The 24,199-nt window shown below is 60.1% G+C and overlaps 2 protein-coding genes across 3 annotated transcripts in view; one reads left to right on the forward strand and one right to left on the reverse strand.

Moving 5' to 3' along the window:
• The window catches only part of LOC116536277 (coronin-7), a 63,309-nt gene that overhangs the window by 5,318 nt on the left and 33,792 nt on the right, over positions 1-24,199 (reverse strand). For both annotated transcript variants that reach the window (XM_032257976.1, XM_032257977.1), the window contains 12 exons: positions 5,353-5,407; positions 4,875-4,932; positions 4,646-4,791; positions 4,468-4,560; positions 4,146-4,283; positions 2,611-2,737; positions 1,983-2,158; positions 1,368-1,476; positions 1,162-1,248; positions 941-1,083; positions 723-827; positions 559-644 (listed from right to left, as the gene is read on the reverse strand). In XM_032257976.1, coding sequence (XP_032113867.1) covers positions 559-644; positions 723-827; positions 941-1,083; positions 1,162-1,248; positions 1,368-1,476; positions 1,983-2,158; positions 2,611-2,737; positions 4,146-4,283; positions 4,468-4,560; positions 4,646-4,791; positions 4,875-4,932; positions 5,353-5,407 — 1,323 coding nt within the window. The remainder of the gene's footprint in view (positions 1-558; positions 645-722; positions 828-940; positions 1,084-1,161; positions 1,249-1,367; positions 1,477-1,982; positions 2,159-2,610; positions 2,738-4,145; positions 4,284-4,467; positions 4,561-4,645; positions 4,792-4,874; positions 4,933-5,352; positions 5,408-24,199) is intronic.
• On the forward strand, positions 11,848-22,856 carry VASN (vasorin). Its single transcript, XM_032257982.1, has 3 exons — positions 11,848-11,934; positions 11,965-12,085; positions 20,194-22,856. Exon 3 carries the CDS (start codon positions 20,203-20,205, stop codon positions 22,222-22,224), a length of 2,022 nt encoding a protein of 673 aa, XP_032113873.1. The 5' UTR covers positions 11,848-11,934; positions 11,965-12,085; positions 20,194-20,202; the 3' UTR covers positions 22,225-22,856.

Genomic DNA, 24,199 nt, shown 5'->3' on the forward strand with positions numbered 1-24,199 from the left:
CTCACCCACCCCTCCATCCATCTTCCCCCACCCCCTCACCCACCCCTGCATCTATCTTCCCCCACCCCCTCACCAACCCCTGCATCCATCTCCCCCCACCCCTCACCCACCCCTCCATCCATCTCCCTCAGACCCCTTCACTCACCCCTCCATCCATCTCCCCAGGTCCCCTCACCCACCCCTGCATCCATCTCCCCAGACCCCCTCACCCACCCCTACATACATCTCCCCTACCCTGACCCACCCCTGCATCCATCTCACCCTTACCCCGAAAACACCCCTCCATCCGTCTCCCCTACCCCCTCATCCATCCATCCATCCATCCATCCATCCATCCATCCATCCATCCACCTATCTATCCCCACATTCATTCATCCACCCATTTGCCCACCTATCCATCCACCCAGCTACCTATGCATCCAATCATCTACCCACCCACCCAACCATCCAGTGAGGGGCAGGAATGGTTTCTGAAAGCCTGACAAATGTATGTGACTGTGGAGAAGGGGGACACAGGTGGCTGCTGAAGACTGCGGATGGGGATCCCTGACTCCTCACCTGTCAAAGCCAGACACCAGCAGACAACGACCATCACACACCCAGACAATGCGGGCTCCGCGTCCTCCCTCGGGCCCTGGGCCTTCCTGTTGAGATACATCTTGTAACACCCAGCCAGGACCCCTGAACCAGATCTGAGGCTACTCTCCAGACCGTGTGCTCACCTGCAGGGGCTCAGGGCTTCTCAGGGGCCTGTAAACCCGCACACGCCCATCCCTGCAGACAGTGGCCAACTGCTGCCCATCAGGACTCCAAGCCAGGCTGAAGATCTGGGGGCAGGAAGGGACATGAGACACAGTCTCGCCTCACTGCTGGCCCCGCCCATCCTCACTGCGGGCCCCGCCCCTCCTCACTGTGGGCCCCGCCTCTGCAGCACTCCTACCTGGTCTCGGTGGCCCTGCAGCTTCAACCGCTCAACTCCAGCCTGAAGGTCCCAGATGCAAACAGTGAGGTCATAGGAGGACGAGGCCAGCACATCCGCCGCCAGTGGGTGGAAGCGCAGGGAGCAGATCTTCTCCATGTGACCTGGAGGAAGGCAGGGGTGACAGGGAGCCCTGTGGAGGCACTGACCACCCTAGCCCCATTCCCGAGAGCCTGCCTGACCTGTGAGCACAGCCTCGGGTGTGGTGAGCACCTCTTTCAGGCCCTCTGGGGGCACCCGCCACAGTCGGATCCTGGCGTCCTCACCACCTGCAGAGGACAGACGGGGGCTCATTATTGCTGGGCCAAAGACCACTCGGATCCCCAGTGCCCATCCAGGACCCAGGACCTAGGACCCTCCCTCAAGCCTGGGCACCCAGCCTCCTTACCCACAGCGAGGCGATGGAGGTCAAAGGGGTCCCAAGCCAGATCAGTCACAGATGCCCCATTCTGCAGTGTGGGCAGTGCAGCGTCCGGCAGGCGGCCAGGCTTCCGTAGCTGTGGGAGGTGCCCCCACCCCAAGGCCCATCAGTGCCAGGCAGAAGAGCCAGTCCCCAGGGGCTGTAGGCAAGCAGTGTGCCTGGGCCCCCACCTGCTGCAGCAGAGGCTCCCACCACTGGATGGCCCAAGCTCTCTGCCCTGACCACCTCGTGCCCAGGTGCCAACCACAAGGCCCCAGAGAGTGAGGGGGCAGTAGCGTGAACTGGCGGGAAAAGCTCAGGCTTGGGGCTCAGGTGGCCTGGCTTTGGATCCCAGCTCCACCACTTACACAGCTGTGTGACCTGGACAGGTCAGTAAACCTCTCTGGACCTCTTCTCCCTTATCTGTAAAATGGTGGATAAAAGTGGCAAGCCCCGCGGCGGGTGGCTGGGAGGATGATGGGACAGGCTGGCAGGGGCCTGACACACAGTTTGTGCTCCCTGTGCCGTGTGTGTGGCTAAGACCTCTGCATTCTTGCCACTGGCAGGGAACTGAGGGGCAGCCCTAGGGGGCGGGACCCTCACCTCAAGCACAGCCACCTGTCCCCCGCTGCTGAGCAAGGGCACGGCCACACGCAGTTTGTTGGCACAGAAGCCATCACACTCGCCAGGTGTGGTGAGGTTAAGCCCCTTGAGGTTGGTGATGTGGCTGTCTCGGTGCAGGACGGTGCCCTGAGCATGGCGGAACTTGGAACTGGGGCCTGGCGGGTAGCAGGGACATGGAACCACGTGTGAGGATGCTGTCCCTGCCTGCCCTGCACTCCGAGAACCTGCTCCCCTCACCCTGGGCAGGTGCACAGCGTGAACCTAGGCCCAGGCCTCTGCTAATTCAATGGATGCAACTCGCCCAGCAATAATGCCTGGAACAAGACCCTGTTCCCTGATGGCTCTGAGGAATCTCGGTGGAGCCCCAGGGTTTCAGCTGCTGGTGGTCCCAGCCGCCTTCCTGTTTTACAGGTGGGACTCAGCAGCCACACCCCAGCCCCCAGGACAAATGACTCTGCCAGGAGCTGCGAGTCTGTGTGAGGGGGGTGCCCTGCATGAGGCCTCTGCTCAGTGGAGGGTACAGAGGAGGGTACAGGGGTAGAGTACAGAAGAGTGGGGCAGACAGGGCTCCCAAGGTAGGGGTGAGCTCCTCAACCTTCTCCCTTACCCAGCAGGCTCTGCAGCGACCTCAGACTGGGGCTGGTCCCGATGCCACTGGTGCTGGAGAGCGAGGGCCCCAGGCTGGAGGGCGTGGAGGGCGAGGTCAGCGAACTGGGAGGGGAGGAGAAGTCCTCCTGGGGAGGGGCATGGGGTCAGCCAGCCCGCTCCTAGGTGTGCTGGCCAAAGAGAGGGAGCACCAGCCGACTCCAGGGTCACCACTCTGGGCCCCCTGTGAACTGAAGGAGCCCCCACTGTGGGCATGGAACAGGAGCGGTGGGGGGCAAGGGCATAAATGCAGACACTGCCAGTGCTGGGGTAACACACGGGGAAGCAGCTGAGCTTCAGACCTCGGGGACATCAAGTGGCAGCTGCTGGCTCCCGGCCCTGCGGGAGGTTGTACCCAGTGGGTTAGATCTGCCAATATTTTCAGAGGAGCCAGAAATCTAGATCTATATGAGAATTCTTGCTTTTTAAGTGTTTGCCCAATTTAGAAAGCACTGTGAAGTTCCTTCTTTACGTTCCACATGTTTCTCAGTCTCTGCTACACTTTGCAATCACAGAAGGTTGGGGCCGGGCACAGTTGCTCAAGACTGTAATTCCAGCAGTTTGGAAGGCTGAAGAGGGCAGATCACTTGAGGTCAGGAGTTAGAAACCTGGCCAACATGGTGAAACTAATTCTCTGATAAAGACACAAAAAATCAATCGGACAGGTGTGGTAGCTCACGCCTATAATCCAAGCACTTTGGAGGCCAAGGCGGGTGGATCACCTGAGGTCGGGAGTTCAAGACCAGCCGGACCAACATGGTGAAACCCCGTCTTTAAAAAAAAAAAAAAAAAATTAGCAGGGTGTGGTGGTGTGCACCTGTAATCCCAGCTGCTCGAGAGGCTGAGGCAAGAGAATTGCTTGAACCCGGGAGGCGGAGGCTGCAGTGAGCCGATATCGTGCCATTGCACTCCAGCCTGGGTGACAGGGCGAGACTCCATCTCAAAAAAAAAAAAAAAAGGCTGGGCAAGGTGGCTCATGCCTATAATCCCAGCACTTTGGGAGGTGGCTGAGGTAGGTGGATCACCTGAGGTCAGGAGTTCAAGACCAGCCTGACCAACATGGTGAAACCCTGTCTCTTCTACAAATACAAATATGAGCCGGGCATGGTCGTGGGTGCCTGTAATCTCAGCTGCTCAGGAGGTTGAAGTAGGAGAATGACTTGAACCTGGGAGGCAGAGGTTGCAATGAGCCAAGATTACACCACTGCATTCTGGCCTAGGCAATAAGGGCAAAACTCCTCTCAAAGAAAACCTGCAAAAATTCGCCGGGTATGTGGTGCATGCCTATAATCCTAACTACTCAGGAGGCTGAGGCAGAAGAATCACTTGAGCCCAGGAAGAGGAGGTTGCAGTAAGCTGAGATCACACAACTGCCACTCCAGCCTGAGCGACAGAACAAGACTCTGTCTCAAAAAAAAAAGGCTGTTGGACTGGTAAACACGCAGGGCAGCCATTGTGGTGTCGCCAAGGTAGGATGGGGGTGGCCCTGGTACTTACGCTTGGGTCTGCATCGCCCACAGGTGTCTTTGTCACTGCAGGCTGGGCTATGTCAGGAAGAGGCTCCATAGGGGGCACCAGACGGGAAGTGAAGCTGGGGTGGGGCCGGCAGGCAGGGTTGAGGCTGACCTTCTGCACCTGCAGGAGGGCCAGCAGTGGGCGATGGGGACATGGGCTGCCTGGTCAGGAGGGACCCCATGGAAGGGTCGAATGGGTGGGGATAGGGGAGCACCCAGCAGGCCAGGCTGAGTTGGTACACAGCCAGACAGGGGGCTCCCAGGGGCTGGACGAGGCCAGGAAAGGTGATAGGCCCTGGTCCTACCTGCTGGTTGTCCCCAGCCCACCAGCTGTGGGGGTCAGAGGCAGGCACACAGCTGGCGGTGTCCGGGAACAGGTCCTCATGGAACTCCACAGCCTGGCCACAGACAAGCAGGCAGCCAGTGAAGCCCAGGGCCCCTGACTCCCCAGTCCCCTCAGCCCCTCACCCAGGTCCCCCTCACCTTACGGGGCACATGGTAGCTGATGGGCACGATGGCTGTGTCGCTCAGCTGCAAGACACGGAGTACCTCGCAGCTCATGACGGCCAGCATCTGCCGGGGCACAAGGGTGGCCCCCCGAAGCACACTCTCCAGGACACACTGGGTCACTGTTAAGGATACCACAGGGGGACGGGCAGGACAGATGGAGGAGTGGAGGGTAGGGGAGACGGGACAAGGAAGCAAGGCTTACCTGGGCTCAGTGCCGGCTGCTGCGGGACCACCTCGTAACAGTACAGCTGCCTCTCGCCCTGAAATGAGTCTGAACTGAGCCCTGTTTGCTGACTGCACCCCTAGGGAGGGCCCAGGGCTGGCACCAGCTCCCCCAAGAACCTGAGCCACAGAACCACGGTGGCTGGCGATGGGGCCGCCTCACATGCTCGGTGCTGAGCTGAGGCCTGGGCCAACTCTACGTCACTTGCTCAGCCTCACTGCGCATGGGGTGAGCACTGGGGGTATAGGTCAGAATTTACGGAGTGCTGACTGTGTGCTCAGCCCACTCTATTCTCGGTCTTGTTCTCAGGAAGGCCAGTGTTCTAGGAGAGCTATAGGCACCTTGGCTGCACGAGGAGGCACAGAAGCCCTGTTCTAGTTCCTCCTCTCCCTCAGGGAAGGTCAGGGGCTGGACTCCAGGGTGTGGATGCCAGTGGGAGCCCCAGCTTCTCACTCACCTTTCCTGCCAGGACCAGGAGCCCAGAGTCAGGGTCCAGCAGGGGCAAGAGACACCTGAAGAAGAGAGGTCAGGATGGCGGGTCAGGGCAGTGGGAGGGCAGCCAGCCTCGTGACCCTAGGTGGGAGCCCCAGAGAGGTGCCACAGTGACCGGGAGCCACTTGGCCATCCAGCCACATTCAGTCTGGTCCCCAGGAACCCCCTCCTCTTCCTCAGCTTCCCACATGCCCAGCAAACGCCCACACCCCAGTTGCTCCTCTCAGGCCTCCACCTGCACACCTGCGTCACTCCAGGATTCAGCTGCGCCTGGGCACAGGGGAGCTCGGGCCCAATCTCAGCCCCAGCTCTTCCTCCAAGAAGACCCCAGGTGCATTCTGTCCCCTTCGCACTTCTGACAGCCTAGACATCAGGCCAGCATTGCCAGGGAAGGTGGAGGGGGGATGCCAGATGCAAGGAGCCCCCATCCCATTCAGCGCTGCCTGTGGACAGGCAGTGTCCAGGAGCAGTGCAGCCAGCCCTGCCGCTCCGGATCTGCACAAAGGTTTGGGGCCCTCTACTCCATTACCCCACGCTCCCTGGGACTTGATGATATCTTGGAGGCTCAGAGCCCCCTCCACGCTGACTTCAAGTTCCTGTGCCCAAATCAGAGCCAGGTGCCTGGGAGAAGGAGCCCCTTCGGCTGCTGGGCCTCCCTGCCCTCCACAGGCTATAGCCCCACTGAGCCTGCTGGCAGGATGCTCCCAGGCCCTTGCTGGTCTCAAAGGGGGTAGCATGATGGGATGGCAGTTGGGAACAGAGTCAGCAGACTGAGAGCCCCTGCCACCCTATGCCCAGCTCAGCCTTGGCCAACTGCCTGTCACTGCCCAGGGCTTTATGCCTCCCTCCAAGGGCCTTTCGGAGACCCCTGCACAGCCCCTGCGCCCTGTGAGAGCTGCCTTCCCACTCCACGGCCTTTTGAAGGGAGTGGGGGCCTGGGAGAACTCTGACAGATACTTTCCTGTGTTTCTCAATCCTGATCTTTGCTGCTGCTTTTTTTTTTAGAGACAGGGTCTCCCTTTGTCACCGAGGCTGGAGTGCAGTGGCACACTCATTGCTCTCTACAGCCTCAACCTCCTGGGCTCAAGAGATCCTCCCACTCAGACTCCAGAGTGGCTGGGACTACAGGTGTGCACCACCATGCCTGGCCATTTTTACTTTATTTTAATTAATTTATTTATTTATTTTTGAGACAGAGTCTCACTTGGTCACCCACGCTAGAGTGCAATGGCACGGTCTCGGCTCACTGCAATCTCCATCTCCCGGGTTTAAGCGAGTCTCCTGCCTCGGCCTCCAAAGTAGCTGGGAATACAGGCACTGGCCACCAACAATTTTTTTGTATTTTTAGTAGAGATGGGGTTTCATCATGTTGGCCAGGCTGGCCTCGAACTCCTGACTTTGTGATCTGCCCACCTCGGCCTCCCAAAGTGCTGGGATTAGAGGTGTCAGCCACCGTGCCTGGGCTTTTACTTTCATTTTTGTAGGAACAGGGTCTTACTATGTTTCCAAGGCTGGTCTCAAATTCCTGGCCTAAAGTGATCTTCCCACCTTAGCCTCCCAAAGTGCTGGGATTACAGGCGTGAGCCACTGCATTGGGTCTTGGTTTCTTGTTTCCAGGATCTGCAGACAGGGATCCCCCCAACCCAGACACTGACACCCTCAAATAGAACCCCATCCCCACTGTGTTGCCAGGGTCAGAAGTCTCCCAGCTGTGGCAGCCGCCTCTATCCCTCACCCCAGTGACAAAGGGCCCAGGCCCCCTCCACTGTTGACCCTCCCACCAGCTGGCCACTAAGCAGTCCTGGCCACCTCTCCTCCCCACTCTGCCAGGAGCCACAGGCTGGGAAGCTGGGTGGGGTCCTGGGTGTCTCCATGACTTCCTGGAGTGCCTTGGGCTGGTCACCTGTGAGTAACACAGGGCCCTAATTACTGCGGGCCCAGCAGGGTGAGACGGGCTCAGCCATACCCTTTGCAACCTGGCCTGACCACTGCCTGTGGTGGCAGAGGCGGAGGGTCGGTGACCAAGGTGTGCATGACCTCAGGTGCCCTCCACATGGACACCGGCTCCAGTGGGGCTGGAAACAAGTCCCCTTGAGCAGCTTTAACAGGGCTTTCACTCACTCATTCATTAATTCACAATCATTCATTCCTTTGATGAGGTGGTCTGTGCCTGGTCCTCGGCTCGATCTGCATGCAGGTATATCCAGAAGTGAGTGCAACAGACCCTGCCTCTGTCCTCAAGGTGCTCACAGCCTAGCACAAGAGGCAGACAGACACAATCCCATAGACAAACATGTGAAGGGAAGGTTCACCGAGGACATGCAATAACGGGGCAGGGCGACTGGGCCTCAGCTGTGGGGGAGGGGGTGTTCCCTCCGATCCCAAGGTCATGCAAAAATCAAATACCTCACAGGGAGAGAGTTTCGGAGAGAGCACAGCCTGTGCAAAGGTCCTGTGGCAGGTGGGTTCATGGCCTATTTGAGGAACAAGATGGATGATGTGTCTGGCAGCCTGGACAGTGCGGGTGAGGGCTGAGGCTCAGGATGGGCAGGTGGGGGCTAGATGGGAGGGCTGGTGCATGTCAGGAGGGGAGTTCTGTCTCTAGTAGATAAGCAACAAAAAGGTGGCAGTGTGTTTCAAGCAAAAGAGGGTAGGCCAGGCACAGTGGCTCATGTCTGTGATCCCAGCACTTTGGGAGGCCAAGGTGGGAGGATCATTGAGCCCAGCAGGTCAACACTGACCAGAAGTCTCCCAGCTGTGGCAGGCGCCACACTGACCAGACTGGGGAACACTGTGAGACCCTGGCTCTTCAAAAAATTAAAAATTAAAAAAGCCAGGCACGCTGACTCATACCTGTAATCTCAGCACTTTGGGAGCTGAGGTGGATAAATCACTTGAGGTGAGGAGTTTGAGATCAGTCAGGCCGACATGGTGAAACCCTGTCCTACTAAAAATACAAAAATTGGCCACGTGTGGTGGTACGCACCTGTAGTCCCAGCTACTTGGGAGGCTGAGGCAGGAGAAGTGCTTGAACCCAGGAGGTGGAGGTTACAGTGACCTGAGATTGTGCCACTACATTTCAGCCTGGGCAACAGAGTAAGACTCCATCTCAAAAAAAAAAAAAAAAAAAACCAAAAACAATAAAGAAAAAAGATCGCATCACCCTGCTCCAGCCTGGGCAACAGAGCAAGACCTTGTCTCAAAAAATAAAAATAGAAAGAGGATAGGACCAGACTGGTGTTGAGCAGGGATCACACTGTCTGCTGGGAACACAGGTTGGGAGGAGTGGAAACAGGTCTCAGGACAGAAGCTGAGGGCAAGTGGCCAGGGCGGGGCTCCCATGGCCCCTCAGCTGCCCTTATGAGAGGTGGGAAACAGGCCTGGGTCCTCCTTATGGCATCAGAGGCTCACCTATGTGCTCAGCCAACCGCCTGAGGAAGCCTGGCACTCGGCCTCCCTCACCCCCATCCCATCGACCCAGCCAGCCAGCCACTGACTCAGAGGCAGCAGCTGAGGGGCAGGAAGTCCGGGAGGGCAGGGCTGGCTCCTCCGACAGGTCAGGCCAGTCTTTCTCACCTCAAGTCTTTCTCACCTGGACAACTCTGCCAGGCAGGAGCATCCTGCCTCCTGTGGCACGGGCCAAGAAATGGGGTCACGGCACCCAGCCCTAAACGTTGGCCAAGCACTGGCATGGGCCTGACCCCCAGGCCTTATAAAGAGAGCCAAGTTGGGGGCTGGGCACCATGGCTCATGCCTGTAATCCCAGCACTTTGGGAGGCCGAGGTGGGCAAATCATGAGGTCAGGAGTTCGATACCAGCCTGGCCAACATGATGAAATGATGTCTCTGCTATAAATACAAAAAATTAGCTGGGCATAGTGGCAGGCACCTGTAATCCCAGCTACTTGGGAAACTGAGACAGGAGAATCACTTGAACCGGGGAGGCAGACGTTTCGGTGAGCTGAGATCGCACCACTGCACTCCAACCCGAGCAACAGAGAAAACAAAAAAAAAAAAAGAGAGAACCAAGCTGGGTCTGGGTCCGGAACATGGTATGTGAGCCCCAGCCAGGCAGAGGGCAAGAAGTGGTAAGAGGTGCTGCCAGCACCTCTCCTGCTGGAATCTAGGCCTGCCACTGGGAAGGGCTCTGACCCTGACCCAGGTCCAGGGGTCTGTCCCAGGCATAAAGTTATAGAAGGTCTAGAGCCTACATCTGCCCCCACCCCTCAGCCAGGTCCCAGGAGCTAGAAGACAACCTCAGTACCAACCGGGAGGTAGGAGCAGCTTTAGCCTCCAGATAAGCCCATCAGCTCTCCGATTAGCACACAGGGGAAGCACCAAGGGTGTGTTGCTGCAAAAAGCAGCTGCAAGCCTCCTCCTTTGTCTTCCTCTCCAGCCCATCTCTCCCCGTCAGGCCCCTTCCCACCAACCCAGACATTCTGCCATTGCCCCAGTCCAAAGCAGTCTGGGTCCCTTGGATCTGTCCCTGCCACCCAGCCTGGGGAGTTAGGATCCTTGGACCCCCACCCCCACACTCCCTAGCTCCCCCGCTGTATGCGGGCTGCTGGTAACTAGGTTCTAAAGGTGGGTGGCACCTTGAAACCATACGAGGCAATATTGGATAAACTAAGAGGGGTCTCCTAGAAGCTTCTCTTGAGCCTCTGGGTGGATGGGGACCTGTGTAAGCCCAGGGCACAGGATTGGAGCAGGGGGTAGACACCACGCAGATGGGGTCCCTCTATCTGCAAGAACTGGCCACAGAGGCGAGAAGCTTCGAGGCCAGCAGAAAGTCCCATTCTTTGGGGAAAGTCAGGCTGGAGGCTCTTGGAGCCCTCTTTGTCCCTCACCCTGGGCAACCGTGGATGCTTCTGAGGGCTTCTGAGGACACAGAGCCAAGGGAAGAGGCAGGGAAAGTCTCACAAGAGGCCGCAGAGCACTGATTGGAAGCTGAGATGGTTCTGAGTCCAGGCAGGAAGCTCAAGTGAGTGGACAGCTTGGTGGGAGGCAGCAGGGAATGGTGGGGACTGGGGTGATCCATGAGTCCACGCCTTGGCAGAGGCAGCAGCTGCCACTCAGCCCCAGCTGAGAGTTCCTGTTCAACGCAAGCTGGGAAGCCCCATTTTAATATGAAACCACGTGATTTTTCAATGTTGGCAGGGTCTTCAAAGTTGTAAAAACTCCCATAAAGGCTGTACTAAATGTATCCAAGGGCCAGCCCTGACCCAGGAGCAGAGGTCTACAAGCCATGCCCTAATCCATGTAGACTGAGAAACGTGTGGGGTATGGAGCCCTGCCAGCCCTGGAAAGGGGCCCTGTGGGGAGAGAGTCCTGTGGAGGGGAGGTCTAGAAGGTGACTGTCCCAGCCAGACCCTGCTTAGTCTTTGACAGCTAGACAGAGGCCATCCTGCCTTCTGGAGATAACTGAGTTCTCCAGAGACTACAAAACCCTCTAGCTGGTGTGGCCCAGCTTCCTGGGCATAAGCCTTCAGGCCCCCCAAAGACTAGAGCTAGCCCGGCCAAGGGCCTTGGCTACAGGCCGGGCTGGAGAGGGTGTGGGTGTACAAGGGCTCTCCGGAAGTCAGGAGCTGAGCTGGGCCCCTAAAGGCTCTGAGGCATGACTGACCACAAATGCGGAGGGGGAGGAGGGTAGAGTGTTTTCCTGGAATCCTCCAAGGCAGGGGATTTTTCTGGACTAGTCCAGCCCCTGGCACCCGCCTCCTCCTGCCCAATTGAGGACCACTGTCAACTGCAGCTTAGGCCCCACCCACCGACAGTGACTGCCTCTATGCCTCCACATCCCAGGCTTGAAGCTGCCAGTAACTGTGGGGCTGTGGGCAGACCACCACTGCCCTCCCTGACTCAGCTCCTTCATCTCATATAGTGGGAAGAGAGTCCAGGGGTGCTCACAGCTCTGAAGGCTGTCATGGCTAAGAGGACCCTGAACTTGGATTTGGCATTGGAGTCTGTACTTAGGAGGCTCTTGAAAGGGCTTTCTGTGGGCTGCCAGGAGTTTTTTCAAATTGGGATTAGCTACCAACAATAACACATTGAGAGATTTCACCTAAAAATCTGGATTTCCAGTTTCTCTTCAAAAATCCAAAGCTCTAGCAGACCTGGAATGGTCACGAGGACTTAGCCCTTATCAGCCCCACTCCTGCCACCCCATTTGTCTAGGGCCACCCAGGTCCTGGAGTGAACTTCTAGTATTTGTCACCTGCCTGGTGCCTCATAGGCATCTGGGCTGTAACTCTTAGGACTCCTCAAGTCTCTTGCTTTTTACACAAAAAGCAGGAACCTGCCCAGTGTCATCCAGCAAACCCACACCTGGCAAGGTTTGTCCACCAAGATCGGAAGGCCGCAGGGTGAGGACCAGGCCATCCCGGCCCAGGAGCCCCTCGGTGGGGAAGGGGCGTGTCTCCGGGCGGCCCCGCCCCGCCCAATGGGGAGAGGCCCCGCCCCCTGCCGCGGCGGGCCCGCCCCCCCGGGGCTCTTAAGGCGCGACCTGCCTCCCGCCAGCAGACTCCGGAGCCCGAGCCCGGGGCTGGTGAACACGGACACGGACACGGACACGGACACAGACACGGACACGGACGTGGCTGCCTCAGAACCCAGGAATTCCCCCTTGGGCCGGCCGGCCGGGAAGGACTGAGGCCGCGGCCTGCTGTGCCCGGCTCCCTGCGCCGCTGCCGCCGCATCCCAGTGAGTTTCTGAGGGGCTGGGGGGGCTGCGGGCGGGGACAGGGGCCCCACGGCCAGGCTGTGCACACGCGCGGTTGACGCGCGTGGACCACCGCCGCGCGCACACACGCACTCTTGGGCGGGAGCACGGCACGGTCGCCGCACGGTCACCTGGGCCGCCCGGCGGGCAGGCCCTGTGCATTCCCTCCCTCGCAGTCCTGGGGTGCCGACAGCCCCGCAGCTGGCCAGGGTGCGCGCCTGAGTGTGAGTTGAGCCCTCGAGGCTGCGAGCAGACAAAATAAACACCCCCTCCCCTTGCTTCTTCCTCCCACGGCTGGGCCCTGCAGCATGACCAGTTTTATGAATCAAACCCATTTGAGGGGGAGAGCCCAGCCGTAGGCTTGGGTTACTTTTCCCTCCTGGGGTCCGGCAGTAGGTGCTCCTGTGCAGAAGGGCTGCCTAGGGGTCCTCTGGACCCTTGTCATTCAAATCACAGCTGGGGGCCACAGATATGCAGCCCTAGGGAGGGCTGGGGAGTGGCTGGTGGGTGTCTGATGCTTATCCCTCCAGGTTGGGGATAGACCTGGACTGGCCAGGGCTCTTAGTGCTCTGGGTATCAGGGTGCCAGGTCTCTGCCTCTGCCAGGGAAGGGGCTTTGCTTAGGTTGCAAACCCAGTGGCCTGGAGCCAGCCTAGTCCTTTGTGTCCATGGGCTGGCATTGCTGGGGCCTGAGGGCTGTCGCGGTCCCCTGTGGTCACTGGCAGGCCAAGCCGATTGGTGCCAACCATTCTCCCTTTCCCCCATTCGTTAACGATTACCACACCAGGGTCACTGACCGCCTCTCCTGCTGCGGCCCAGGGGTGGAGTGTGCATGGTGAAAGCAAGAGGTCCTGAGGGTCTTGGTGTCCCCCCACCTGCTTTTTGCACCAAGGGCAAATGAGGCTCTGGGGGGAGGCACCAGGACCTAGAGCCCCCTTCCCCAGGGTGAGAGCCTCCAGCGCTGGGGACTGGATAAAATCTCCAAGGTCTCTTCACACTAGACTGTACTCTGGGTGTTGAGGGCATAGAGGGGTGGCTGGGCTGGGGCTTTCCAAGCAGGGTCCATTAGAGCCAGCCCTGGTGGGCATCAACATCCAGGATGAGCCCAGCTATTGACAAAACCCAACAGAGATGGGGCAAGCAGGTGGGGGATGGGGAGCAGTCCCCTGAGTTTACTCTCTTCTCCCAGGGGAGCTGGCCTGGAGCTTCTGTAAACAGAGTGTCAGAGGCAGGAAGAGGCTCTGGTGATGAGCAGCCCAGCTGGATCCCCTCCAGGCCATTATCTAGCCTCCCCCTGGGCCTGGGGAGGGAGGATGTGCACACCCGTGCCAGCCTGGGGACCGGGCACTGACTGTCCCCACCTCCTGGTCTCCTGCACATTGGAATAGCTGCCCTGATACCTGTGGGTCCGGAGGGTCAGATGGGGGTGGGGCCGGGGGCTGCGGTCTCAGGGCATTTGTTCAGATGGCACCTCTCTCCACATTCTGGGAATGGGAGAAGAGGGTTCAGCATAAGGAGCTTCTCAGACACTGCCCAGACCTGTGCTTTCCCCAGGAATGCCCCTCTGGCCCCAGGGGACAGGGAGATGGCCAGGGAGATGCCCCGGGCAGGAGATGGGTCCGCTGCTTCCACCTCCTATTACTGTCACCCCCATGGATAGCCCTGGGGAAGCTGTGACAATTCCCAAGTAAATAGAATTAAGTCGGCTTATAAGTGCATGGGCTTATAAGTGGGTCCTGGCACTATACTTGGCAGCCTCTGGGAACAAGAAAGCAGGGCCCTGCTGAGCCCAGGAGGGAGCTCTCACCTCAGCAGGCCAGCCAGCCAGTCCTTCTGGCAGAGCAGAGGTGTGCAGAGGGGAGGCTGCTCACAGAGCCATCCCTCACCAGCCCTGAGCTCACGGGAGTGCAGCAAGGCCACCTAACTCTGTTAGTGACCTCTTCTGGACACCCCCATCAGCTGCCCTTAGAGACCCCTCCCTGGCTGGGGAGCCCAAGGCTCTGTGCTGCCAAGAAAACCAGCTCCCCTCACTGCTGTGGAATTTGCTTGAGTTCTTGGAGAAGGGGGAGGGTGCACGCGTGTGTGTGTGTGTGTGTGTGTGTGTGTGTGTGTGTGTGTGTCAGCAGGAGCACAGCCCAGTGGGTGTGTGTCTGTCGTGGGCGTGTCTGCATGCGCGTGACTGAAGCAGGGCTGTGTGTTTGGGGGCAGGCGGGGGTGTTTGGGGAGCCTGCTTGCACCAGGGGGGGCAGGGCCTCAGCCTCCTTCCTTTTATCGGTTTCCACATTCCAGATTCCAGAGTCAGCCGGATTGCTTTCCCTCCTCACTGGGCTGCTGGCCTCCCCCGCTTTTCCTCATTCCAGCCTCCCTGGGTGTGAGGAGGCTGGAGGAGGCTCCCTCGAACCACCTCGGTTTTAGGGGGGGTTGGGGCAAGCGACGGGCCAATTCTTCTCCAAGGTTAGAGACGGCCCCCACCGGACTCCTCATAGGGAATGTAATAAGGCTCTGACATTCCTCAGGGGCTGCCTGAGAGATTTAATTAAGGAGGGAGGAGGGAGCAGGCCTGCACCAGGAAGGGGCTGGGGCAGCCGCTGGGGCCCCTGCTGGCCCTGGGCCCCAAGCCCTGCTGGGCATAGAGAACAGTACGGGGGCAGGGTTGTGGCTCAGTGGCCAGGTCCTGTTCTGCCTCCCTGAATCCATCCCACCTGCCCATTGATCAGCTCACAGACCCCAGGGGCACCATTTCTGCCATGGGGTGGCCAAGAATCCTGGGTGACTATAGGGATTTGGCATGGGAAGCTTCAGGAGGGCAAGACCCCTTCTAGGGCCACTTCCTTCTCAGAATCCCTCGGCCCAGGGTGCTTAGGGCTGGCAGCCTTCCTTTGGTGACTAAGGTGTTCTTCTGGCAAGTTTGGGGTTAATTGCAGGTTAGGGCCTTCCTAGATGGGTGCTTGGCCCTGGGTGGGGACAGGGCAGTGAGGGTGCCCCATGTGAGGGCCCAGCCCTGGTGGCATCACACCTGCCGTGTGCCGACAAGGGCATCTGGGCTGGCCCATTTCTAGTTGGGCTGCAGCCACCACACAGCTCCTGGGGCCACAGGTGTCCTCCCCGACAGGTTGCACCTCTTGTGACTGAGATGGCACGTCCCACCACCCCAGGGGCTCACCTGAGCTGGGGCCTGGCCTTAGTCACTGGTCTCTCTGCCCTGGGCTAACAGGTCTGGCAGCTGCCAAGTCACCTACCGTGCCACTGAAGGCACCCACCTGGGGCTGGGCCAGCCTCCTGGGTGGAGGAAAATGGAAGGCCCCGTGCCTGCTCCTCTCCCAGCCTGCCAGCTGGTCCACGCCTGCTCTGGGATCCAGAGCCCCCTCCCTGCACAGGAAGATGAGCTGACATCCTGACTATCCCCTTTGCAACCCTCTGCCTTGTGTTCTGAACCCTGGTGTGCGGAGGACTCACTAAAGGAGCTTCTCTAAAATACAGCTCTGCCTGGGCCTCACCCCTAGAAATTCTTGTTTAATTGGCCTGGGGGTGGGGCCCCAGCATGGGTATTTTTCTGAAAGCTTCCTGGGTGATTCTGACGTGTAGCTTGGGGGGCAAGGCCCCAGCTGGCATCACAGGTGGGAGATGGAAGCCCAGAGAGGGGAGAGTGCTTGGGTGAGGTCACAAAGCATATGAATGCCTGATTGAGCTCCTGTCTGTGGCATTATCTGGGGAATGAAGAGCGCTGGCTTGGGGTAGTAGATGGAGTAAGAAAGAGACTGACACCAATGGGGTCCCTGGCTTAATCACCAGCCAGGGGTCGGGAACTGCCCCTAGAGGGAGGGCCCACCTAGTACAGCCCCTGAGGAACCTGAGGCCCAGCCCACTCTGCCCCTTCTGTAAGAGCCCAAGACAGAGACCCCTGACCTCTCTGCCCTGCCCCTGGGACTGCTGTGTCCCAAGTAAGGGGAGACGGGGCAGACCCAGCCAGGCCCTGAGCCTCCTCGGACACGTCAGCGAAACTGGAGCCAGCCGTCCTGGCCGCCGGCACAGTCCCGCCTGCCTGGAGGGGTTGGCAGACTCCCGGGGCTGGGCTGCTGCCAGGCCTGGCTGGCCGCACAGAGCCTCAGCAGGCCAGCACAGGGATCAGGGGCCTAGAGCCGCAGGGTCAGACCCACAGCGCCTGTCCTGCACCCACTCTGAAGCATCTGGCACAGGACGGGGACATGCTCTCCTCAGACAATCTGTCTGTCCAAGCCTGTACCCTACTCAGTAGGCACACTGCCTGACCCAGGATCAGTGAGAGGTGGTTGCCAGGGGTGATGTGGTCACCAGATGCCTGGGTCCCACCCCAGCCACGCCACCCCCTTGCCCATCCTGCCTGACCCTGGGCATATGTGTGTTGCACCCCCGGGGTGGGTGGGCGTCCCCCTGAGAGTTGAGATGACAAGTGCCTCATCCTCCTTACTCATAAGGCTCCTCCCTGAAATCCTGTGCTGAAGGGGGCCTCCAAAGGACAGCTCACCCCCCAAGTACCCCTTTCCAGAACTGGAGATACCCACCACCCCCGCTCCGCAGCCCCCAGGGTGGAGGGCAGCCTCTGTGTGGGGGCCTTGACTTGGCCTCCGATTTGTATAAAGCTGGCTCAAAGCGCCCTCCTTCAGTAGCACTCAAGCCCAGTGCAGCGGGCGTGGAGGGGGCAGGCAGGGTTCTGCATTTCTAAGTACCACCCTCTGCAGCGAATATTTACCACCACTTAGGAGCACTGGACAAGGCTGAGGACTTTCGTGGAGGAAGGAGACCCCAGACCCTCGATGTTGTCTTCCCATACCCAACACCCCTAAATCCCAGGGCTGCCTCCACAACACCCCCTGCACCCTTGGCAGAGGAAAACGTCTCACCTCCCTGCCTTGGCTAGTGGATCAAATATCAAAGCCCAGGTCCTGGGATCACTGGGTGGGAGGGTGGATAGGCGGTGGCAACCGCAGCATGACTTGTAGACAGCCCCCAGCCCCAGGCACAGACCAAGCACACACCCAGACCCCAGGAGGGCTGGACGGCTCCCAGATCTTGTTAGAAGAACTTCCCCATTTGAAAACAAACAGAACAACAGAAAACTACAACTCCAGAGGGCGAGGGGGCAGGGCTGCTTGCAGCAACTCCAGACGTGAGAAACTGAGGCCCACAGTTGAGAAAGGAACTCTGGCCTCTGTCCCCTACCACTCTGCCACTGTCCCCTCCATGGTCAGCCTTCCCCTGCTGGGTTCCTCCCGGGGCTGGCTGATGGGTTCTCAGTGCCAAGAGCCCCTGGCGGCGCCCTCAGAGCTGCCAGCCTATAGCTTACACACTCTGGGGTTTTCCAGAGCTCCATTGCTGCCTTCTCCCTCCTCCCTTTGCTGTAGGGGTAGAATTGGGGCTCAGGCAAAAGAGTTGACCCCGCATTTTATAGGACTGGCAAGCAGGTTGGCTGCTGCCTGCTGGGTGGTGAGCCCAGGACCCCAGTCCGCAGTCCTGACCCAGCCCCCTGTCCTGCTGACAGGGGCACACATTCCACAGCTCAATACCAGTGGGCAGGAAAGCCAGCCTGTGGCTGGATGGACCCACAGGGTCCCCTCCCCCTTCATGACCTTGCTGATTAAAGACCCAACAGATTACGGAGCCCAGAGCTATGGCTGATTCCCTTCCCCAGTGCAGGGTGAAGAACACGTGCCCCCAAGAGCCGGCCTGCACACTGGGCCTTGAGCAACTGAGGCTGCCACACGCATCCCCCACTGCAGCCCTGAAGTGTCCCAGATACTCAGATGAAAAAACAGGCGCGAGGGCAAAGAAGCTGTCTGCGGCCTCGCAGCTTGGACACCTCTGAGCCTAGGGCTGCCTGCCTGGAGTGAGAGCTCTTTACTGTGACCTTCTATGAGGCCCAAGGGGAGCTGAGGCCATGGTGGTGGCCAGGCTAGCCACGTGTAGGGTCCCCTCCCACCCTGGAGCCTGGCTGCTCCCTTCCCGACCCTGGCCTGGCCCCACTGGGAAGGCTGATTCAGGCAGAGGTGGCCTCACCCCCCCACATAGACATGGGGTGGGTGGGGGTCACTCAGCCCACATCTGGAGGCCAGGCTGCACCGCCGTCCTCTGAGTCAGTGAGGGTGGAGCGGTCCCATGGGGGAGGAGAAGGCTGGGGGGTGTGGCCCCAGGGCCTTAGGTCATCAGACACGAGCCCCCCTGGGGTGGTGCTGGCTGGGCCAGGGACGCGTGCTTGGGGTTCAGTATGCTCACTTCTTCCAGTGTTCAGTGCCAGGCCCTCCTGGGCTAGTCCCTCAGTAGGGCTGAGTTAAGCAGGCTTGGAGATACCTATGGCAAAGGCAGGCCAGGTCTCGCCTCAGGGAGGTAAGGGGGCATGCGACAGCGAGGGGGGGGTACCGCTAGGTCAGGTACGCTTACCCTGCTGGCCTCTGAAGGGCACGTGTTATCGCTAACTGGCTAGGGTCTCAGGGTCAGTGGCTCCTGGGGAGATGACCCTGGCAGGGGGATACTACAGGTAGGCAGGGCCCATGTGGACCCAACCCGGGGGACAAGGCCTCCTTTCTCCACCTCGAGCTTGCCGCACACCCCAGCGGCCACCTTATCAGTCACTTGCCTCATCTGTCCTGGGACCACCTGCTCCTCCACCTTCTCACATTCCAGGAGCCCGAGTACCTTGGGGAGAGGAAGCCCCATGGACGGTCTCCCCAGCTTGGGGCAGTGGGGTGGACTGCAGGCTGGGTGGGGGTCATGTTACCTGGACTACCTGCGTGGCTGGCCTGGGGGAAGGGGAAGCCCAGGCTCCCACACAAAAGGCCCTTGTGTGAGCTGCAGGCGCCACTGGGCAGGACGCTTCCCAGGGACAGGCTGGCACTCTGTATGAGGTTCAGGGACTTCTAGGGGTGCCAAAGGGGGGAGGGCTGCTCCTGGGGATGGCCCCAGAGGTGCCCCCAGGAGTCTGGGTGATGGGGGCCAGCCACAGACCTGCCTGACTCGGGCAGTGCAGCTAAGATCTGGAGCGTGGAGTGGCTGGTGGGAGTCCCCGCCCCCAGGGCATCTGGAGGGCATGCACCCGTCACAGGCGGCTGCTGCAGACCTGGGCTCTGGCTCGCACTGCAATGACAGCTAGTCCATGCATCTCCATGAGCCCTGCTTTCTTCTGTCTGTGCTGACAGCCTGCCTTGGGGCTGCCTGAGGTGACGGTAAACACTTAGCGGGAAGGACTTGCACCATCACTGCCAAGGGGATGCTGCTGCTCATCTTTCTTGGTGCCTAGCTCAGGGCAGACCCCGAGAAACAGTAGATGAATGACTGGGGAGCTTTCCTAGGCCTGGCACTGCCCCTGGGGCTGCCATGCAGCCAGTGTCCCCCCCTGAGCCCTGTGGCCCCCCAATTACAGCTCTGTCACCAGCCTCAGCTCCCCAGCTCCCTCCCTCACAGGGGACACCTGCCAATGCCTGTGGCCTCTGTCCCTCCTCCAGGAACCTCCCACCGGCCACTTCCTGGCAGCCCGCAGCCCCCAGCCTAAGCAGATCTGACTGCCCAAGTGGAAAAACACGGATCCCATAGTTTCCATGTGAAGTCTTCCCGCTGCAGTCCCTCCTCCAAGGAGGGAAGGACATGGAGCATGGCAGCAGGGGCCGGCGGCCGGGGCAGGCAGCTTCTCTGCTTACACACCCACCCAGCTGCCTGTCTGCCCCCTTCCTTCCAGACCCTGTAGGGAGGAGCTGCCACTCCAAGTCCCACGATTCTCTCCTTCCCTGTCCACCTCTGAGGCAGGGGATTCTGGGACCTAACCTAGGCAGAGGCGGGAGCACCTAGGGTTCACGAGGAAGCAGTGCATGGTCACTCCACATTCAGTGGATGTCAGGCCAAATGCTGACCTCTGTATTCATTGGATATAACAAGGTCACACAGTAAGGGAGTGTCTGAGCTGAGACAGGACCCGGGTCAGGAGCACTGGTGACCTGACTCATAACTGTTAGATTCTCTTGCATTTGGGGGAAGGAGCAGTGAATTCCCTCTGGTTCTTCCTGGCATGGCTGCCCTCTAGGCCCCTGACTCACAGTCTCCTGTCTGCCTCCTCTCTGCTCCCAGGGACAGAAGATGTGCTCCAGGGTCCCTCTGCTGCGGCCACTGCTCCTACTCCTGGCCCTGGGGCCCGGGGCGCAGGGCTGCCCATCTGGCTGCCAATGCAGCCAGCCACTAACGGTCTTCTGCACTGCCCGCCAAGGGACCATGGTGCCCCAAGATGTGCCACCTGACACAGTGGGCCTGTACATCTTTGAGAACGGCATCACCACACTTGACACAGGCAGCTTTGCTGGCCTGCTGGGCCTGCAGCTCCTGGACCTATCACAGAACCAGATCGCCAGCCTGCCCAGCGGGGTCTTCCAGCCACTCACTAACCTCAGCAACCTGGACCTGACAGCCAACAAGCTGCATGAAATCACCAATGAGACCTTCCGTGGCCTGCGGCGCCTCGAGCGTCTCTACCTGGGCAAGAACCGCATCCGCCACATCCAGCCTGGCGCCTTCGACACGCTCGACCGCCTCTTGGAGCTCAAGCTGCAGGACAATGAGCTGCGGGCACTGCCCCCACTGCGCCTGCCCCGCCTGCTGCTGCTGGACCTCAGCCACAACAGCCTCCTGGCCCTGGAGCCCAGCATCCTGGACATGGCCAACGTGGAGGCGCTGCGGCTGGCTGGCTTGGGGCTGCAGCAGCTGGACGAGGGGCTCTTCAGCCGCTTGCGGAATCTCCATGACCTGGATGTGTCCGACAACCAGCTGGAGCGCGTGCCACCTGTGATCCGAGGCCTGCGAGGACTGACGCGCCTGCGGCTAGCTGGCAACACCCGCATCGCCCAGCTGCGCCCTGAGGACGTGGCCGCCCTTGCTGCTCTGCAGGAGCTGGACCTGAGCAACCTGAGTCTGCAGGCCCTGCCTAGTGACCTCTCCGGCCTCTTCCCCCGCCTGCGGCTACTGGCAGCTGCCCGCAACCCCTTCAACTGCGTGTGTCCCCTGAGCTGGTTTGGCCCCTGGGTGCGTGAGAGCCACGTCACACTGGCCAGCCCTGAGGAGACGCGCTGTCACTTCCCGCCCAAGAACGCTGGCCGGCTGCTCCTGGAGCTTGACTACACTGACTTCGGCTGCCCAGCCACAACCACCACGGCCACAATGCCCACCACGAGGCCCATGGTACGGGATCCCACACCCTTGTCTTCTAGCTTGGCTCCTACGTGGCTTAGTGCCACAGAGCCGGCCACTGAGGCCCCCAGTGCACCCTCCAGTGCCCCACCAACTGCAGGGCCTGTCCCCCAGCCCCAGGACTGCCCACCGTCCACCTGCCTCAATGGGGGCACATGCCATCTAGGGGCACGGCACCACCTGGCGTGCCTGTGCCCCGAGGGCTTCACAGGCCTGTACTGTGAGAGCCAGACGGGGGAGGGAACGTGGCCCAGTCCTACACCAGCCACATCGAAGCCACCGCAGCCCCTGTCCCTGGGCATCGAGCCGGTAAGCCCCACCTCCCTGCGTGTGGGGCTGCAGCGCTACCTGCAGGGAAGCTCCGTGCAGCTCCGAAGCCTCCGCCTCACCTATCGCAACCTGTCGGGCCCTGACAAGCGGCTGGTGACACTGCGGCTGCCCGCCTCACTCACTGAGTACACAGTCACCCAGCTGCGGCCCAACGCCACCTACTCCATCTGTGTCATGCCTTTGGGGGCTGGGCGGGTGCCAGAGGGCGAGGAGGCCTGTGGGGAGGCCCGCACACCCCCAGCCGTCCACTCCAACCACGCCCCAGTCACCCAGGCCCGCGAGGGTAATCTGCCGCTCCTCATTGCACCTGCCCTGGCCGCGGTGCTCCTGGCCGCACTGGCTGCGGTGGGGGCAGCCTACTGTGTGCGTCGGGGTCGGGCCGTGGCAGCAGCAGCTCAGGACAAAGGGCAACTGGGGCTGGGGGCTGGGCCCCTGGAACTGGAGGGGGTGAAGGCCCCCTTGGAGCCAGGCCCAAAGGCAAGAGAGGGTGGTGGAGAAGCCCTGCCCGGCGGGCCTGAGTGTGAGGTGCCACTCATGGGCTTCCCAGGGCCCGGCCTCCAGTCACCCCTCCACGCAAAGCCCTATATCTAAGCCAGGGAGAAACAGGGCAGCCAGGGCTGGGCTCTCAGCCACTGAGACGGCCAGCCCCCTTCTGCTGCCACACCACAAAGTTCTCAGTCCCAATTGCCGGGACATGTGCAGGCTGGGCTGTGTGACCACAGCTGGGCCCTGCCCTCTCTGTACCTCGGTCTCATCATCTGTGAGATGCTGCGGCCCAGTGATGAGCCCTAACATCCCCAGAGCCGAGTGCCTATGAGAATGGCGTCTGCCCCACCCTCTGCAACGTGCAATCCCTGGGCATGGCGGGCCCTGCCGTGTGCTGGTAACATAGGCCTGGACCCTGCTGGGCTCTCCTACCCCAAGCAGACCTTGGGGGCCAGTGAAGGAAGCCCCCAGAAAGCGCAGAGGGACAGCAGGTGGGTGATAGGGCTGTGCAACTCTAGCCTCGGCCCCAGGAAGCGAAGGAACAAAAGAAACTGGAAAGGAAGATGCTTTAGGAACATGTTTTGCTTTTTTAAAAAAATATATATATATTTATAAGAGATCCTTTCCCATTTATTCTGGGAAGATGTTTTTCAAACTCAGAGACAAGGACTTTGGTTTTTGTAAAACAAACAATGATATGAAGGCTTTTTGTAAGAAAAAATAAAAGATGAAATGTGTTTCTTAGGTTCAGTCCCAGGGTAGAAGGGATGGGTGGAGGGATATGGAGAAGGGACAGGCCTCGCTGTGGGAGCCGGGGCCCTCGGTCAGCACCCCCTGGGCTTGCTGTGGGAGCTAGGCTGCCTCTGGCCTCGGACAAGGACTGGTCAGTGAACCTTACCTTCCCCAGGCCCCATCTTCTGCCAGCGGGAGCTCTGGCCCATGTGAGGCTGGGAGACTCTCGTGGCAGACATGGGGCCAGGCGAGGCCCTCCTGGGTTGGTCTGAGGGGTATTTCACTGCCTGCCTTCCTCTGGGGACAGTGCCCTGGGCACTCTCATTCCAGGCCTCATGGGGATGGTCGTGGGACTAGATGGCCTCCAGGACCTTCCCTACAAGGTCCCAGGAGAGCCAGATGATTTGCATGGCCCCAACTCTCACCTGCCACCCCACTGCCCAGCATGGGTGCAGCAGGAAATCCTGCTCCTTGCCTCCTGCCCCCATCTGTAGTGAGGGCCTTGGTGGGAGGGGAAGTGTGTCTCATCAAAGGCAGGGACCCCATGGACAGGTTGGGACCAGGACCAAATGGCCCAGGCTGGCTTGCAGATGGCGCCACGATTGGTGGCCTTGGGATGCCCCCTCAGCCCCTGCACTAGGGATGTGCCCAGGCTTTCCGAAAAGCCCAGAAATGGGAGCATTTTCCAGGAAGCCTGCATGCTGAGGTGGGGGCAGGGATGCTGAGTGCGGCTGTGACCTGGACTAGGTGCAGGGAGCTTGGGGACAGTGATGGACACACAACACCTTTTCCTGTTACCCCCAGTAGGAAGGAGAGAAGGGGGCCCACTGGGCTACAGGGACGTCCTGAACATGCTGGAGTGAGCCTCCTGCAGGCCCCATGCCACTGTCCCACAGGTCATGGCCCCGGCACCAGCCCCCAGGCTCACCCCTGGCGGGACACAGTCAGCCCAGCCAGACCCAGAGAGCAGGCCCCGCAGCGGGGGTGTTGATTTCAGCACCGAGTCAGGCCCAGCCACGCCAGGCTCTGGATTCAATTAGCGGCTGCTGAGGGCTCTGGCAAGAGGAGGGAGGGGGTGGGCCGTGGGTCAAGGCAGGCAGTGGGTGGTGGCAGTGGGCCGGGGTGGGGCCCCTTCTTCCTGAGGCAGCAGGGGCAGTCCAGGTGGATTTCCTGTAGGCCTGGGTCCCATTACGGGAGTGGCTGCGGCCAGGCCTGCCTCCCCCCCGCCTGTGGCTGCCTCATCAAAGGGGCCTTTGTGGGCCTGAGGCCGCTGCTGAACACGGTGGCTGCTGAAGAAATGTTTTCACTGCAAAGCAAACCTGGCCAAGTGGGATGGTGATGGAGGGTA

The sequence above is a fragment of the Sapajus apella genome, unplaced genomic scaffold, assembly GCF_009761245.1.
Source record: "Sapajus apella isolate SASKATOON/1434 unplaced genomic scaffold, GSC_monkey_1.0 scaffold99, whole genome shotgun sequence".
NCBI classification, from domain to species: domain Eukaryota; kingdom Metazoa; phylum Chordata; class Mammalia; order Primates; family Cebidae; genus Sapajus; species Sapajus apella.